The 15522-nt window shown below is 40.3% G+C and overlaps 1 protein-coding gene across 1 annotated transcript; it reads left to right on the plus strand.

The window, feature by feature from the left end:
* Positions 1–6423: 6423 nt before the first annotated feature.
* LOC111869150 lies at positions 6424–11883 on the plus strand. The gene is made up of 2 exons (XM_023860396.2): positions 6424–7395; positions 11106–11883. The coding sequence occupies exons 1-2, from the start codon at positions 6506–6508 to the stop codon at positions 11176–11178; spliced, it is 963 nt and encodes a 320-aa protein (XP_023716164.1). The 5' UTR covers positions 6424–6505; the 3' UTR covers positions 11179–11883.
* Positions 11884–15522: the final 3639 nt, after the last annotated feature.

Below are 15522 nucleotides of genomic sequence, written 5' to 3' on the forward strand. Positions count from 1 at the left end.
TTCTGATCCTACCCTGAACCAGTCAAATCACTTATAAAGTTTTACTCTTTTTCTATAAGATCCATTCTAATATTATATTTTCGTTTATGAACTGAATTTTATATAGACTTATCACTACTTCCAACCACATTAGGCCTCTATTTTCCGTCTGTCCGGTAGTGAGGTCGAGAAGTGAATTTTATACCTTCCAAACGTAAGGCTGCAATATTACAGGTACATTAAGGTGAGGATATTTCAGTGGAGGAAATTACTGATTACCCGATTATTTGCTAATTTAATAAAAGTAGAAAAGGTAAAGCTATCCCTGTACCAGGCCATAAAGGCCCATAGGGTTGTGAGACGTTAAGGGTCCCATATTATCTAGGCAATCGGCTTAAAGATGGCGGTAAGGTTGTCAGCCTTACGCGCCGGCCGTGCTTTACTCCCCAGAAAATTTATTTAATTAATTCCTGGTACTCATTTCTGTTAGCATCGAATAATCGGCTTTTGAGTTGAGATTTAAACAAGAGCAACAGCCGAAATATCGGCATATATATATATATATATAATACGTGACGTTTACATACTCCTTTATATGTTTGGTACTACAGCTGACTAACTAATCGACAACCTGACCAATTAACTAAATATTAAGTAGATAACGCAGTCGTCTAAGTTAAATATCTTGTGAATTTATTCAGTCAGTCACCCCTTCAAACCCAACGCTGCTGCTGAATTGTAAGAAAGCCTATTTTATATTCACAAGGTCTTGTTCTCGAATCTCAGCCCGGAGACGGGACATCCTAAGGTTTTCTTTAATTTCGTAGGTTCATTGAGGGAGATATTGGGGCACTGACATAATGTGACTACGATGGACTTCCAACACATCCCTTCCAATTCAAAATTTACTTGTACAGTCAGATCTCCTCGCTTTGAAATTAGCCAAGAAATCAATTGTTCAGTAGGTACTACTCCCCTCTTGGAAAGTGCTGGCAAGTTGGTGTGACGTTAACGATCCTCGAATCTATAAACTCTCGACATTGAAAACACAGTTAAATAACCTAACGCGGACAACTGGTTGAGGGGCTATGTTACAAGCCGGAAGGTCGCGGTTCAAGTCCCGATGAGGTCATTGGATTTTTTCAGTTGACCTAATCCTTCAAACCGCACTATGACCATGGGGTCGACTCAGCCTCTAACAGAAACGAGTAACGGGAATTAATTAAATAATTTTCCTGGGGAGTAAAGCGCGGCCGGCGCGTAAGGCTGACAACTTTACCGCCATCTTTGAGCCCATTGTCTAAATAATGTGGGACCCTCAACGTCTCACAACCCTATGGGCCTCCACGTTCTGTTACAGGGATAACTTTACTTTTTTACTTTTTACTATAAGGCGGAAAAGAGTAATATTCCACACTTCCATTTGTGTAGTAACCAGTCCGAATATTTGTCTTCCTACCGGCTGTACTGGATGTTGTAGTTGTTTTCCTCAGTCTCTTCAAGAGACTACCAGGATACTTCCATGAAGCAGGCCACGATTTCTTGACATACACACCGTATATTATTAACTATCTCATCGTTCATTTATTTAACCATTTAATTGTTATTTTTCAAAACAGCCACTAGCTCAGGCTACACGCATGGAACCTATATAGGATCAGATGGTAGGATTGAAGAGAAGGATGTGCAAGGAAGGGGCCCTGGTCCAAATTTTTTGCAGATACTGAACAGGACGAAGAAGTATCTCAGAATATCCGACTGCTGGCCCAAGATTTGAACCCAGCACTTCCCGAATACTAAGCGGGAGGCCTAACGACTCGACATCGACGCTCGGTTCGTTGTGTATGAACAATGCAGTTGAAACAGCATCGTAAAATAGTTAAGAATAAGTCACCTCCTCAGAGACTAACCGTCGGTAGTCTTTCAAATCTCATTCTTCGCTAAGTGAAAGTTAAAGCTGACAACGAAAAGAAGTCTGTAAGTTTCAAGAGAGTAACATAGGACAGTGGGGGTGGTTAGAAAGTGTATGACATTCTCATACACCATGAATGTTTACCTAAAAGAAAAAGTGATCGTGGGCGTCAATGAATGTAATGGAGAAACCAGTTTCATTCAGCACTTCTATAATCTCATTTTAAACATTTAAAGCTGGTACACGTTTTGAGGTCTTTTATGTGGTAAAGAAACTTTTCCTCAATGTCTAAGCTCCTCACCATGAAGGTGGGTAGAGGGCGTAGTGGTAAACTTCAAAACATTGCAAACTTTATTACGATGTGGATAAGAGTCATCAGTTTCTCACTGTTTTCTTTTCTATCCTTGTAACAGACCGTGGAGACCCATAGGGTTGTGAGATGTGGAGTTTCCCACATTATCTAGACAATCGGCTCAAAGATGGCGGTAAGGTTGTCAGCCTTACGCGCCGGCAGCGCTTTACTCCCCAGGAAAATTATTTAATTAATTCCTGGTACTCATTTCTGTTAGAGGCTGAGTAAACCTCAGGGCCATAGTGCGGCTGGAAGGATTAGGTCAACTGAAGCTTCTTTAATCTATTGTAAAATGCCCCTTAGTAGGAATGGGACAAGGGACTGTTTGAGTCTCAGAGCCGGTCTTGAAGTGGACACGAAGAGAAAGTCCATGCCTCTATCGGGGATCTAATTCTAGAAACTCAAAACGTTAGCAAAACAGACTTCTATCCATTTAATGCACATATTTTGAAAATTTTAAGGTGAAACTTAATGAACAGATTAAACCGCCTAATACAAATAATGATAAGTTTACATAATTTCTTTAATAAAACTGTCACAACACAACTATTGTATATTAAGCTTAGTGCCTAATTTGGCTCTGCTACATGTTTCGGCTATTAAAAGCCATCATCAGGCAAATATATGGCTAACATATATACACCACTGAACTGCAGTACTAATAAAACTGGATACAATAATATTAATTATATTAAAATACTTGGCGTAAAAATACAATAGGCCGGTCACGGTAGCCGAGCGGTCTAAGGCTTGTACTGTTTTTGCTCGCTTGGAAATCTGGAACGTGGTTTCGAATCCCACTCAGGGCATGGATGTTTAGTTTGTGTGTATGCGTTTTTCTGTATTTGTGTACAGGTAGAGGCCTTGCGACGAGCTGATCATCCGCCCAAGGTGTCCTACCGAATGTGTAAGATCTAGAAAAACCGAAGTGAAAGGAGAAGTTCATGGTGGTAGGCCTAGGCCCACTGGGGCTGTAGTGCCAAGGAAAAAAAGACAATAAATAAGACTATATAAAACAAAAGTTATAGTATAAAACAAGAATAAAATTCTTCGAGTGATGCTTTACATCATCGAGTCAGTCGTTGGTTTTGTGATTTTGTTGTGTTCCCAAGGACAAACTGGAGTATTCAATATTTTGTGTATATAGTATATATAACAAATTGTTTTGGAGGCTCGTGATGTAGATGTAGATGTAGTAATAATAATGTTAATTATTTAGTCGGTGCCTCATCTTACAAATTATCTGTTCTGTAGGGAATGTAAACAACGACTGAACTGACAGGCTAATATTGGCGTGACGTCACAGTAACATGCCCGAGCCCTGTGGTTCAGTGAACTCTCCTTGCGCTGTGTACATAACAAGAGGCTGCGGTTGAAACTCTCCATCTTCCTTAGTAGTTTAAAGAACCTGCTTTAACATTAAACAAGACTGTAGAATTGTACACTGTACACTGAACAGGAGGAATCAGTATGAGGGATTGTGAATGGCTACTGCAAAAACTCTTCCATTCTGACGAAGGAACATTAAAACCAGAAACAGCCATTCAGTGTTGAGTGATTAAATTAGTGAGATGTCAAAATACTTTTTTCGCCAACTGAATGAATAACCGGGGTACGCGGTAGCGTAGTTGGTTGAGGGAGCTATGCTACAAGCCGGAAGGTCGCGAGTTCAAGTCCCGATGAGGTCATCGGAATCTTTTCAGTTGACCTAATCCTTCCAGCCGCACTAGGCCCTGGGGTTTACTCAGCCTCTAACTGAATGAATAAGCAGTCATACTGAAACTTCAGTATTACACATTCTGAACGAAAATTAAATATAAATATACTTCTAACTACAAGTATTGGGCCGCGCCATAGCTCAAGCGGTTAGTCGCTGGCTTCCCACCGGGGAAGCCCGGGTTCAATCCTGGGTCTGGACAAGTGGGATTTCTGGTGGACAAAGTGGCGCTGGGACAGGTTTTCTCGGAGTACTTCGGTTTCCCCTGTCAATCTTCATTCCACCAATTGCTCCACAATCACCCTCAACTATCATCTGAGACTGGTACAATAGGCCAGAAGTGACCGCAGTACAAGGGACTTAGTCCCACCCCACTAGAAATAATAAAAAAAACTACAAGAATTTATAGCTCTGTCTCTAATTCTCACATTTTACAGTTCACTACAGCACGCGCGAATTGTTCTCATTTTGCCGTGTCCTCACCGGTGGTCGCCTGATTACAGTCTTCTAAGAAGGATTATTCCTCACTCACTTAGGCAGAACACAGCAGTCGTCATATTTTTGTTGAAATTTATGGTGACATGATCTACCAGCCTTATACACTAAAGTGTCGTACTGTGATCTGCTCGATAGCCAAACTGACTTGCATGTAGTACGTTTCTTTCCACTGTGTTTTTGGATTGTTCTTAAAATCAGCCTCTCAAATAGCTTAACCGTAGTGGACAAGAGGCTGATCGGATATGTTTGGGGGAATATTTTGGGTCCTTGTTAGCTTTCGGAAGAATTATGGGTTTCGCTTCCTTCCAAAGTGTCGGGAAGTGACCAAGCCGAAGGCAGTGATTGGATAAATGTGTTAAATTCACAGGAGGTCTTCCTGGAAGATGCCCTTAAATCCAAATGTATCTTCTAATTTCAAGGATTGCAATTCTTTTGAGACGTCACATGTTTGGAAATTAACAGGGATGTCTTCATTGACGGTAGAAATCAGGGCTTCGACTTGACCCTCTACATTTCTTCTATGGCCACAGTCCTTGGCCACAGTGCGTCACACAATTCATTATCTGACATGAATTAACACTTTCTTTCCTTTCCACAACCGTTTTCTCTGTCCTTTCAAATTCAAAGGATATTATCGTACCCAGTTTGAAGTTACTATCCTGGTATTCGCCTTGGACCGACTATTAAACTTCAGAGAGATTTTCAAAAATATGTTCGACCAATATTTTTGCGGTCTAGTTATGGAGAGCCGGTCACGGTAGCCGAGCGGTCTAAGGCATGTACTGTCTTCGCTCGCTTGGAAACCGGGATCGTGGGTTGGAATCCCACTCCGGGCATGGATGTTTAGTTTATGAGTGTGCGTTTTTCTGTGTTTGTATACATGTAGAGGCCTTGCGACGAGCTGATCACCCGCCTAAGGAGTCATACCAAATATGTAAAATCTAGAAAAACCGAAGTGAACGGGGAAGTTCATGGAGGTAGGCCTAGGCCCACTGGGGCTGTAGTGCCAAAGAAAAAAAAAAGTTAATGGAGACTTATGGAAATTAATCCCCTATTATATAGATTTAAATTTTAAATATATAAACAAGTGAACGAGGTTCCTAGCATTCTTGAGTATTTTCGGAGCCATAATTGCAGAAGATATACAGCGTTAAATCACAAGAAACATAACCTTGAACGGGAAGAGGCTGAGGATTTTGAAGTAGATATTTGTGGCCTATTTTACGATTCTTTACGGACGTTCAACTGGAGATTTGTTCCTACCCTTCTTTTTTCATCCTTCAAGTTTAAAATTCATCTATATAATGTTTAAAAATTAGGCCGTGTCTAACAGAAAACGTACTACATACAAAGGCTGATGCAGACAGGGAAAATATTCAGTAATTATATTGAAAATCACAATATATCCATGTACACAGTATGTGAGCAAAATTCGGGACATTTTAATTTTAAAGTAGGTTACATATGTGTGATTACGAGGGTTAAAGTGAGCGTGTAATGTATGATTAATAGGTAAGAATTTGTATGTAGGGCTCTCTGGCTTGCTGCAAGGTACTATGCCAGTACTGAGAGGCTGTTCATACTCTTTTCAGCTGCAGAGATTATACATGGCTACTGTCAATGAGGATGGAAAATGATCTCGAATGTTTAGCCGATAATGACTTGGAAGGCGGCAATCGTGGCCTATTTAAACGCCATTCTCCTGAAGAAACCAATGGAAAGCCACGGTTAGGATATGGCTAACCTGCTCAATATTCGAACCGAGTACTTAGCGAACACAAATTTTGAGAGACACATTTACAGGGATCGACTAGGTCACATGCAGAGAAATAAAAGCACTCCCTTACGTAAATCTGACAACGATGCACGATCACAGTAAAATAAAAGACTTCAATACAGCTAGGTCTGACCTTCCTGTTTGTGGTCCAGAGTAGACTTCAAGTATGCTGACAGGACAAGAAGTAGCCTCTGGGCTCGATATGTTGCTCAGCAGCCCAACCAGCGCGCGAAACCTGCAGTATTGCTCAACTACTTGCAGTGAACAGACATGGAGGTCTACATACTGGCATGGCTGCTAGCACTGCTGTCATCTTTATCAGCACTCCCTGTCAAGTATGACCAGCGTCAAGACGGAGATTTAAACGTTCAGGCGCATTTGGAGAATTTTATAATTGTGTTAATACCCAACAATGGAGCATTAAGTCTTTTAGATTACATACCTCTAAAGAAGGACGCCGGTAAACACGAATCAAAGCCAACTGCTACCGAAACTGATAAATATATTCCACCAAGTACGGCAATAAAATCCACGTCTCCAGACTTTCCTGCAGGAACATCTCCTTACAAAGTCGATATCGATAAGAAACCCGCGGGAGGAACAGCACCCATCGGAGGAGAGGTCCTCATAACCCAATCTGCACCAGTTACACTTTTAAAGGCTTCGGCTAGAACGGAATTACCAACAACTGCTTCACCAGACGATAAAACGTCAATTAAACCAACAGCGGAAGCAGCTATAGGGACGACAAAGAAAGAAGACACAAATGAACCGTCAAGTAAGGCAGAAACACTTTTGGAAAAGGCAGATTCACCCGCTGCAGAAAAGGATGAAACCGAGAGGAAAGGTGAGATTAAAACTGAAAAGAAAGACGAGGTTCCTGTAATCGATCCGGAACCAAAAAAGCAAGAAAAGTCATCAAAGAACATCGATTTTGTAGCGAAAGTTCCAGTATCTTCCCAGAGTAAAACTTCAGATGAAGACGTTCCCGTGATTGATTTCTCTCCGTCATTTGTGAAGACGTCCAAATTACCTGTTTTCAGGCTGGAATCTGAGAATGCAGACACAGAAGAACTCGCTAACAACTTGAAAAACCTGAGATCTGGCATCGAGGAACCGTGTCGCGACCATCTTGGTAATTGCCGTCACACGAAGTCAAGGTACGCCAATTTAACTACCTTAAAGCATGACAAGATTGTAGTTTCTGAAAGCGATTCACTTTACTACATAAATATCAGTATAGTTAAGAGTTTCGAATGTGATTATGGACCAAGAAATATGGAGGAATGAAGTGCAGCTCCATGTTTTTACAACGCCCTCACAAGATGGACATTTATACACTATTATTAATTCCTAGATAAATATTTCTCTCTCCTCCCATCAGATCCTACCGGGTGGAGATTGAACGCATCCAGTGTCTATCATGTTGAGGCGTCGAAGGGCATGTAAAACAATTTTAGTCGATTTTCTTTTTGCGTTGTGAAACGTTGAGGGAAGAATATAAACTATTATTGATTGAAAGTAAAGTACTCAGGAAAGCATTTAAATCTCTGAATAGCGAACTTAATTGGAAACTTCGTGGTTTATGGGTCACTTAGTATTGTAAAGGCACTGGAATATAGAAGCTTACGGTGGACTGACCTTGGCCTTGTGTGGGGATATGAATGCCTGCAGAAGTTTATTACAGTAATACTTTGTTTGTTTATTTATTGCTCAATTTACGATGCTATCACTAGCTTAGAAGGCATAAGTCTAGGTCGAATGGTGGGATACATGTAGACCAGCATGGGTTTCTGAGTTCATCTGGAGCATAAGTTGCTAAATGGGATATTCATCAGAGCGAAGAATGTATACACCCCCTAAACTTTTACAGAAAATGGACCAGACATTTTACGTCCAGCACACTTTTCTTCAAGTCTTATTGTTTTAGTTAAAGTTAAAGTTAAACAGGCCATGGAGACCCATAGGATCGTGAAATGTTGATGGTCCCACATTATCTAGAAAATCGGTTCACAGACGGCCGTGAGGTTGTCAGCCTTACGCTCCGGCCGCCCTTTACGCCCCAGCAGATTCCTGGTACTCGTTTCTGTTAGAAGCTGAGTCGACACCAGGGCCATAATGCAGCTAGAAGGATTGGGTCAATTGAAAAAAAAAATCCACCTCATCGGTACTCGATCCCGTGACCTTCCGACTTGTAGCATAGTGTCTCAACCAACTACCCTACCGCATACCCCCCCCCCTTACTGCTTTAGACGTAATTAAGAAACTTAGCTAACTCTTAAGCAGAGCATACATTTCCTGAGCTGTACAATGTATGACGGGCAGGATACAGGTCCTTGAGAATCCATCTGCTGTTTCATCGCTTCTTTGAGTTCATAAAAAAATATACATTCGCTGGCCTTCCGCTTGTATACATGACTCAGCCGCTTTCTCTGCAAAAAGAAAAAAAATGCTGTAAACATGCATCTTTGGTTTGGTGCCCTTAGGATTCCGACGGAGTAGTTTTACAAAGAGATGTAGTTATATATACACGTATATGCCACGCTACCAGATAAATAACACAGATTCAGTCCCTGTGCTTTATCAGTTACCGGTATCTTTATCATACAAACTTATTTCGCGCTGTCCCCATGTTTTCGTTTTTATTTTTATTAAAAATTACTTTCGAGTCTAAACTGAAAGTGATCTAGATGAATGCGCAATGTAATTGAGTATTTATATTCTCACTTACGTGTAAGTGAAAATTAATGGAAAGCTCGTACGAGAAGACAGTGATGGTTGTCCTTGTTCTCTCGGACAAATAACCCAGTTTCTTCTAGTATTTGCGCTTCAGCGCACTGCTTTCAGTAAACGTAGATACCAATTTGTGTGTGTGCTGCCATCTAGCAATGTCCGCGCTTCCAAGTCAAGAATTTAAACTCTATCGTAATATAACTTTAGTTTACGAATGTCATATTTATAACAATTTTATCTTCTAACCTCTTGATTGTGGAATGATATGTTTTCATTACATAATATACATTCTTACATTCATTCTATAAGTTACACCATTTTAATTTGCTTGATTTAATTACAATAAATATATAGAAAGAAGATAAAATTATGTACCAAAAAGATACTTGTTATAAGATTCTTAGCTTTTTGGGATATTCAATTCTCTCGATATATATTGATCCTCAGGTTACTCGCAATTTGCTGGAAGTGTTGAGATAAATCTCGTGGAAAAGTGTTGGCTCTTAATAATGAAAAAAGATTTAAAACTAGTATCTACCTCCTTTTATGTACTGCATGTACAGTAATGGATATTTGTCTACAACAAATGAACATAAAGACTAATGAGCCATACGCAATTGGGAAAACACGTCACATCCGGAAAGAGGGCAAATGTATATCAAGAATTTCCTTTTAGCCATACGATCGTACTGACATAGTGAATTGAGATTAAGTAGCGAGTTTTCCTGTACACCATAGGAAAAGTGTTCCCGCCATAATTCACCTAGATGGGTCTTGATAGTGGCATTTCCACTGCGCCATATAGAAACAGTTCCCAGCCACGACTGATTTCGCCCTTTAGCAAAGTGGACATTAAGTATTCGGCCTGCTTTAATATTAAATATGTTTTAAGAGAGTATAATATACACTTAACAGGTGCGTTCGGCAGAAGGAAATGAAATAATTAAAACTATGCCGAGCTCTTCTCTCATATTAAGCAGAAATTAAATTCTCATGAAATTATTCGCTGTTAGGTAATGCATGATACTGAAAACTGGTGAGAAATCAAAACTGTTTAGGACCACTGAATCATAAACAATCAGCCTTCACTGATTACTGCCGGTACACATCCTAAACAAAAATAAAATATATAAATTGTTTAATGCATAGGCCTCTTTCTTTGAAGGAGCAAAACGTATATTATTTTGACACACATCGCAAGACACGGATTACACAGAATATAAGAAAAACAACCCCCATAGTGGAAGAACCACAAGNATTAGCGTAATTAGGGCATCTGATGATGGCACTATGTTGCCGAAACATGTCGTGAAGTAACAAGTGAAACTGAGTGCACTACAAGACGGCCACTGTATACATATCATGGATATTTTGACGTTGTCTAAACTTAGTAAAGAATCCCTTTTACTTTTTCTTTAAATGCGATATATTCTGGAGACGTAGTTAATTCTTGAATATGAACGTCTGATAATATCTTCATAACATCCCTTTTGCTTAATTCTCTCGAAAAATGTCTTTGACAAGAAATATGTTTCATGAGCCTACACAGCTGTATCGAGATATCTGCAGACATGCATGTAGATTTCCACGTAGAGCTTTCATTGAACCCTTCAGATCTAAATGAAAATTTATGTGGATTTACATTTATATTTTCGTAAATTTCTCCGGTTTATAATTTCATTGAAATTAGCCCAGAGGTTCTAGAATAGTTTCATGCGTACAGACGGACGGACGATTAAGCGAAATTACTATCCGCTCCGCAGGGGTACGAAGGAGCCTTAAATATCTTCATTTTCCCCACACAAGGTTTTTATGTGTTCTGTATAATTCTCAGAATAAATAAAGAATATTTCCCTACGAAGTATTAACCTGTTGTTCCTGGCAACAGAGATGCAGTGTGTTTACTGTGAGGTAGGTACTGAACTCTTATATAGTATTTAGATGGAATTCGTGCTTTTAAGGCTTATGTAAATAGTAATGACTAGATTCATTACTGTCTTTTCGTCTGCACCAGAGAAAGGAATAACTTGTAAACGGCTGACGGAAGTCAAGGCTGTGTTTACTCTAAACTATATTGTGTGGTACTAAATTTTATTCCGTACTTTTTTATTTTATTTTATTTTATTTTTGTTTTCAGAAGTGGCCAGTTCTTCGAGCCTGACAGCCTGCTCCCACTGTTACGTTTCGGGCTTTCACCGGCGGTTGACTGAAATGCCACGCTTGTACTCATAACTATTATTTATTAAGTTGTGGTATCATCTGTAATGGACTGACAGATTGTCCTACATATCGCCGGAAACGGACATATCTCTAAATTATAAATGAGTTGAAACGCTTTAAACAAGTCAGTACAAGGAGTTCGTGGGCAAATCTTCGTGGTTTCACTCCGGACGTTTCTTTTTATCATATGAGGTATTCTTGTAGCAGCTCCTAATGCATATATTTCTGCCTCGGTGTATAGCTTTCATCACCTGCAAGAATTGGTTTAATTTATACAACTGAATTGCAATGGTACCGATTTCGGATCATGCACAGTCAACCATCGAGTTGCTTTTACTTGACTGGATTTGTCTTTAATACTCAGATATTTCCGAACACACTCTTATGTCCACAATGCCTTGCAAACTTCTCGTCGGTGGTCACATATCCTGTTTGTGGTTTCCGTTTGGGAACTTTGTAGGACTTGCGTTCGGCATATATCATGTTAGGCTGCTGTGAAGACCTAAATGGCTGTTCATGTATTTTGATAAACATGAAAGTGAAGAGTTTTAGCAAAACCTCATAAAAGGTAACAAATATGTTGCTGGTTCACTTACAGGAATTCCAACCATTACAGACAGTATCTAAACGTGGTGAGCTCAAAGATGTGTTACGTATTTTAAAATAAACTGTTAGATTAAATATTATTACCTTCAGCAAAAATGTCAATTAGAACATCCCAATAGAATTCCTATGGAAACCCAAGAACTTCGCTGTAATAGCTGATCATTGCATGTTTTGTAATTGTCTTGATGGTCCATATTCGCTTAACAATTTCAGTCATCAATAGCGAAGAAATGAAAATATTTTAAGGTTAAAGAACAGGATCTATTTCTTCTAATATTGTATTGGAAGTTCAAAATACAATCATGTGCTTGATCACAGCATCGCCGTCATTGCAGAGTAGGTACCAGGTTCTGTACCAGATTAAACAGTGCTAAGGCGAACGAGGCTGAAGCAATATGGGTCAGAACTGAAACTGACAGCTTAATGCAGGAATTCCTTTGGTAAACAAATGACGAAGGTGGGTTCTGACCCTTTCTTCCCCTAAGTGGTAATTATTGAAAATCATAAACTTATGAATTTGAGCTACAATAGGATCTTCAGATTAGCAAATCTACGTATAGTAAGACAGAAAATATTGTAAGTTAGTAACTATAACATTTAGTGATTCATTATTTGCATAAATTCGACTAATAGAGTCTGCAGTTTTCACGAGGAACTACCCAGTAAAGCCTTGAGGTGTCACGAATGCAATTCCAACACATTGTTTCACATGGACTCAGCCCTATTTGTACTTATGATCTATCGATCTGATTCTTAGCTATCCATTTACGACTTACATTAATATCCAGATATTAAGATGCTCTATTTACAATGGCCTCATGTGAACTGCCTACATGTACACGAACTCTCGACCGCCGAAGGCCTGGGGCGGCTCCACTACCCCGCGAATCGACATTACATAACATCAGGGGACAGAGGCGTTAGAAGCATCTTCACAATTCAAAGCACTTACTTGCGAGACACTTGAATCGTCTTGTTACACAGTAAGTTTTTTTTTCTCACTCATGGGTTGAGACTGAGTCTACTTGGTGCTATGGTCACTCTTTGGTCTTTCGTAACAGCACCAGATGATAGATGATGATGATGACTGTGGAGCAACCGGCGGAATGCTAATTGACAAGGGAAATTGAAGTATTCGGAGAAAACCTGCCCAAGTGCCACTATGTCCACCACAAGTCCCACATAATCTGACCAGGGCTCGAACCCAGGTCGCCGCAGTAGGAAGCCGGCGACTAACTGCCTGAGTTATAGAACGGCCCACATTAAAGTAGCCTAAAATTGGCTTGTGCGCATGACTATAAGAGTGCCAAGTAAATGAGATGTAACAGTGAGGCTAATCCAGTCCAAAGATTTGTGTGGGGAAATATGTATAGAATCAGGAATTCTTACAGACCTGAAGCGAGAACCCTGGCTCTCACCCCCGAGTATAGGTCAGCTTCTACAAATAACTAACAGTACGGCGTCATATAGCTTTACCGCTTATATTTTTCATAAAAGTTCCGGATGACGACCACTTTCGAGTGGGCATAAATCATACATTCGTGAAGTCTTGCCCCTGTCCACATGATTCTCACACCGAAACCTTACTAAAGAGTACAGTTCGCGTCTATCATTTCTTACATCAAATTCGGGTTTCAATTACGCCGCGGGATCATGCAAGTGACGCACCGCCTTCCACGTGTTTTACATTAATGCTGTGAAGCGCATTTCCCGCATGTTGACATGAACAACACGTAGGTCCGGTTTCTGATGAGTACGATCCCACGGAAGGCCAAGTAACATAACATTACCGTGGGTGTGGCAACAGGTTCCACTTGTATCCGAGAGATACTCAGTTCAAGGCCTGGCTTGGGAACTAGCTGCAATGACAAAGGTGTTTCGTAGCTTCCTTCTTCCATGCGAATACCAGGACAGGACAACGCTCTTTTGCACGTTATATTATGTCGTATTTACTTACTTACTTACTCATGGAGCTGAGCCCTTCTGGAGGAGCCGCAAATTCTGCAGCTACTCGAGAATTTCCCAGCATTTTATGGAACCCGAAGGTTCATTACCGTGTTCACAAGAGCCTTCCACTTGTCCCTATCCTGAGCCAGATCTATCCGATCCATACCATCCCATCCTATCTCTCTAAGATCCATTCTAATATTGTCCACCCACCTACGCCTTGGTCTTCCCTGTGGTCTCTTTCCTTCTGGCTTTCCCACCAATATCCTACACGCATTCCTCGTCTCCCCCATTCGTGCTACGTGACCTGCCCACCTCATCCTCCTTGACCTGATCATTCTAATTATACTTGGAGAAGAGTACAAGATATTATGTCGTATAAGATGGAAAAATGAAAGTGACTAGTGAGTAGACAAGGACTTGGAAGTAATTGAAGTGTATGTGAGAATACTGCCATGCCATTCGCTTGAAGGGACCCTGACAAACACAAACTAGGATAGGCTGTACAAGGTCAGGCTCGAACCTGATATCTCCTGGTCATAACTTCTTCATTAACGTGGTCGATTTGTAACAGGGAACACTGGGAAGTTCTCTCTGCATCCGTAATGATCGCCCTCTTAAGCCCTATAGATGGTGGTACGTCAGGCTTACCGAACTGAAAGCCTGGCGTGCCCACAATATGCACCGGCTGTCAAGACGTACCATGGAGACAGCTGCTGTGCTACGAGTTGTTTTACTGCGTGACAGTGCAATGACTATGGCAATTTTCAAGACAAGAGAAACCGTCCTGTGATCTACACAGCAAACAGACCGTGATATTTTTGTGTTAGGAGCCAGGATACTTCAGTCAGTATGGTCACTAAGATATTGGTTGGACGAGCGAGGAACTGGAAGTCGAGTCCGGCAGAGGCAGAATATTTTTTCCACTGTATTTAGACCGGCTCCGGGATCCATCCAACCTCCTATTCAATGCATACCTGGGGCTTCTTCCTCGGGGATATAGCGACCGGATCGTGAAGCTCAATACTCGTCTCCATCTAGTTCTTAGGTTAATAAAGTGTGAAAATACCCTCCACTTCCCCATACGTCTTCATGATGTGGTGTTTAATTACGCACAGTGGAACATTTACCCTACCTTTTTGTTAGATGTGCCTGGTGGCTGAAGGACTGGAGGCATTCAGTGGCCAAGGGATTCTCAAATTTGTTGAGTTAGTTAAATGCACATGTATCATATATTCAAAGTTCTTGTAGGCTTATGTAAAAGTCTGTCTGGTGCTCCTTCAGCTAGCAGTGGTTAATATGTTAACGTTTTTTATTTTATTCTGGAGTGTAGAATATGCCATAAGAAAAAACCCACAAAATTAGGAAGCTTTGGAAATGATTACAGTAAATCAGATTTATAATGTTAATATATTCGGGGAAAATGTATATCATAATATATGACAAAACTTCTCCTAAAATTCGTAAAAATACTGCTCTAAAAGTAAATATACACAAAATCGAAGTTTATAATAAAGTCAGAGTGTAGCTATGCAATTAATGAGTTGTTTAAGCATTTCTGAACAGCAAGAAATAGAAACGAAAATGATTAACGTTTGAGAAGCATATATTCTGGAAAAGCCTGTCATTGTTTCTTCGAAAGCGTTTGTTATCATGGCCATTTTTCAAAATGCTGAAGATCTGGATACATAAAACAGTAATTTATCCACTTGATTTTATGGTTGTAAAATATGGTTCTTTGCGTTGAGAAGAGAGAATAATTTGAACCAACGTACATAAAT

This window comes from Cryptotermes secundus, unplaced genomic scaffold, assembly GCF_002891405.2.
Source record: "Cryptotermes secundus unplaced genomic scaffold, Csec_1.0 scaffold618, whole genome shotgun sequence".
In the NCBI taxonomy this organism is placed as follows: domain Eukaryota; kingdom Metazoa; phylum Arthropoda; class Insecta; order Blattodea; family Kalotermitidae; genus Cryptotermes; species Cryptotermes secundus.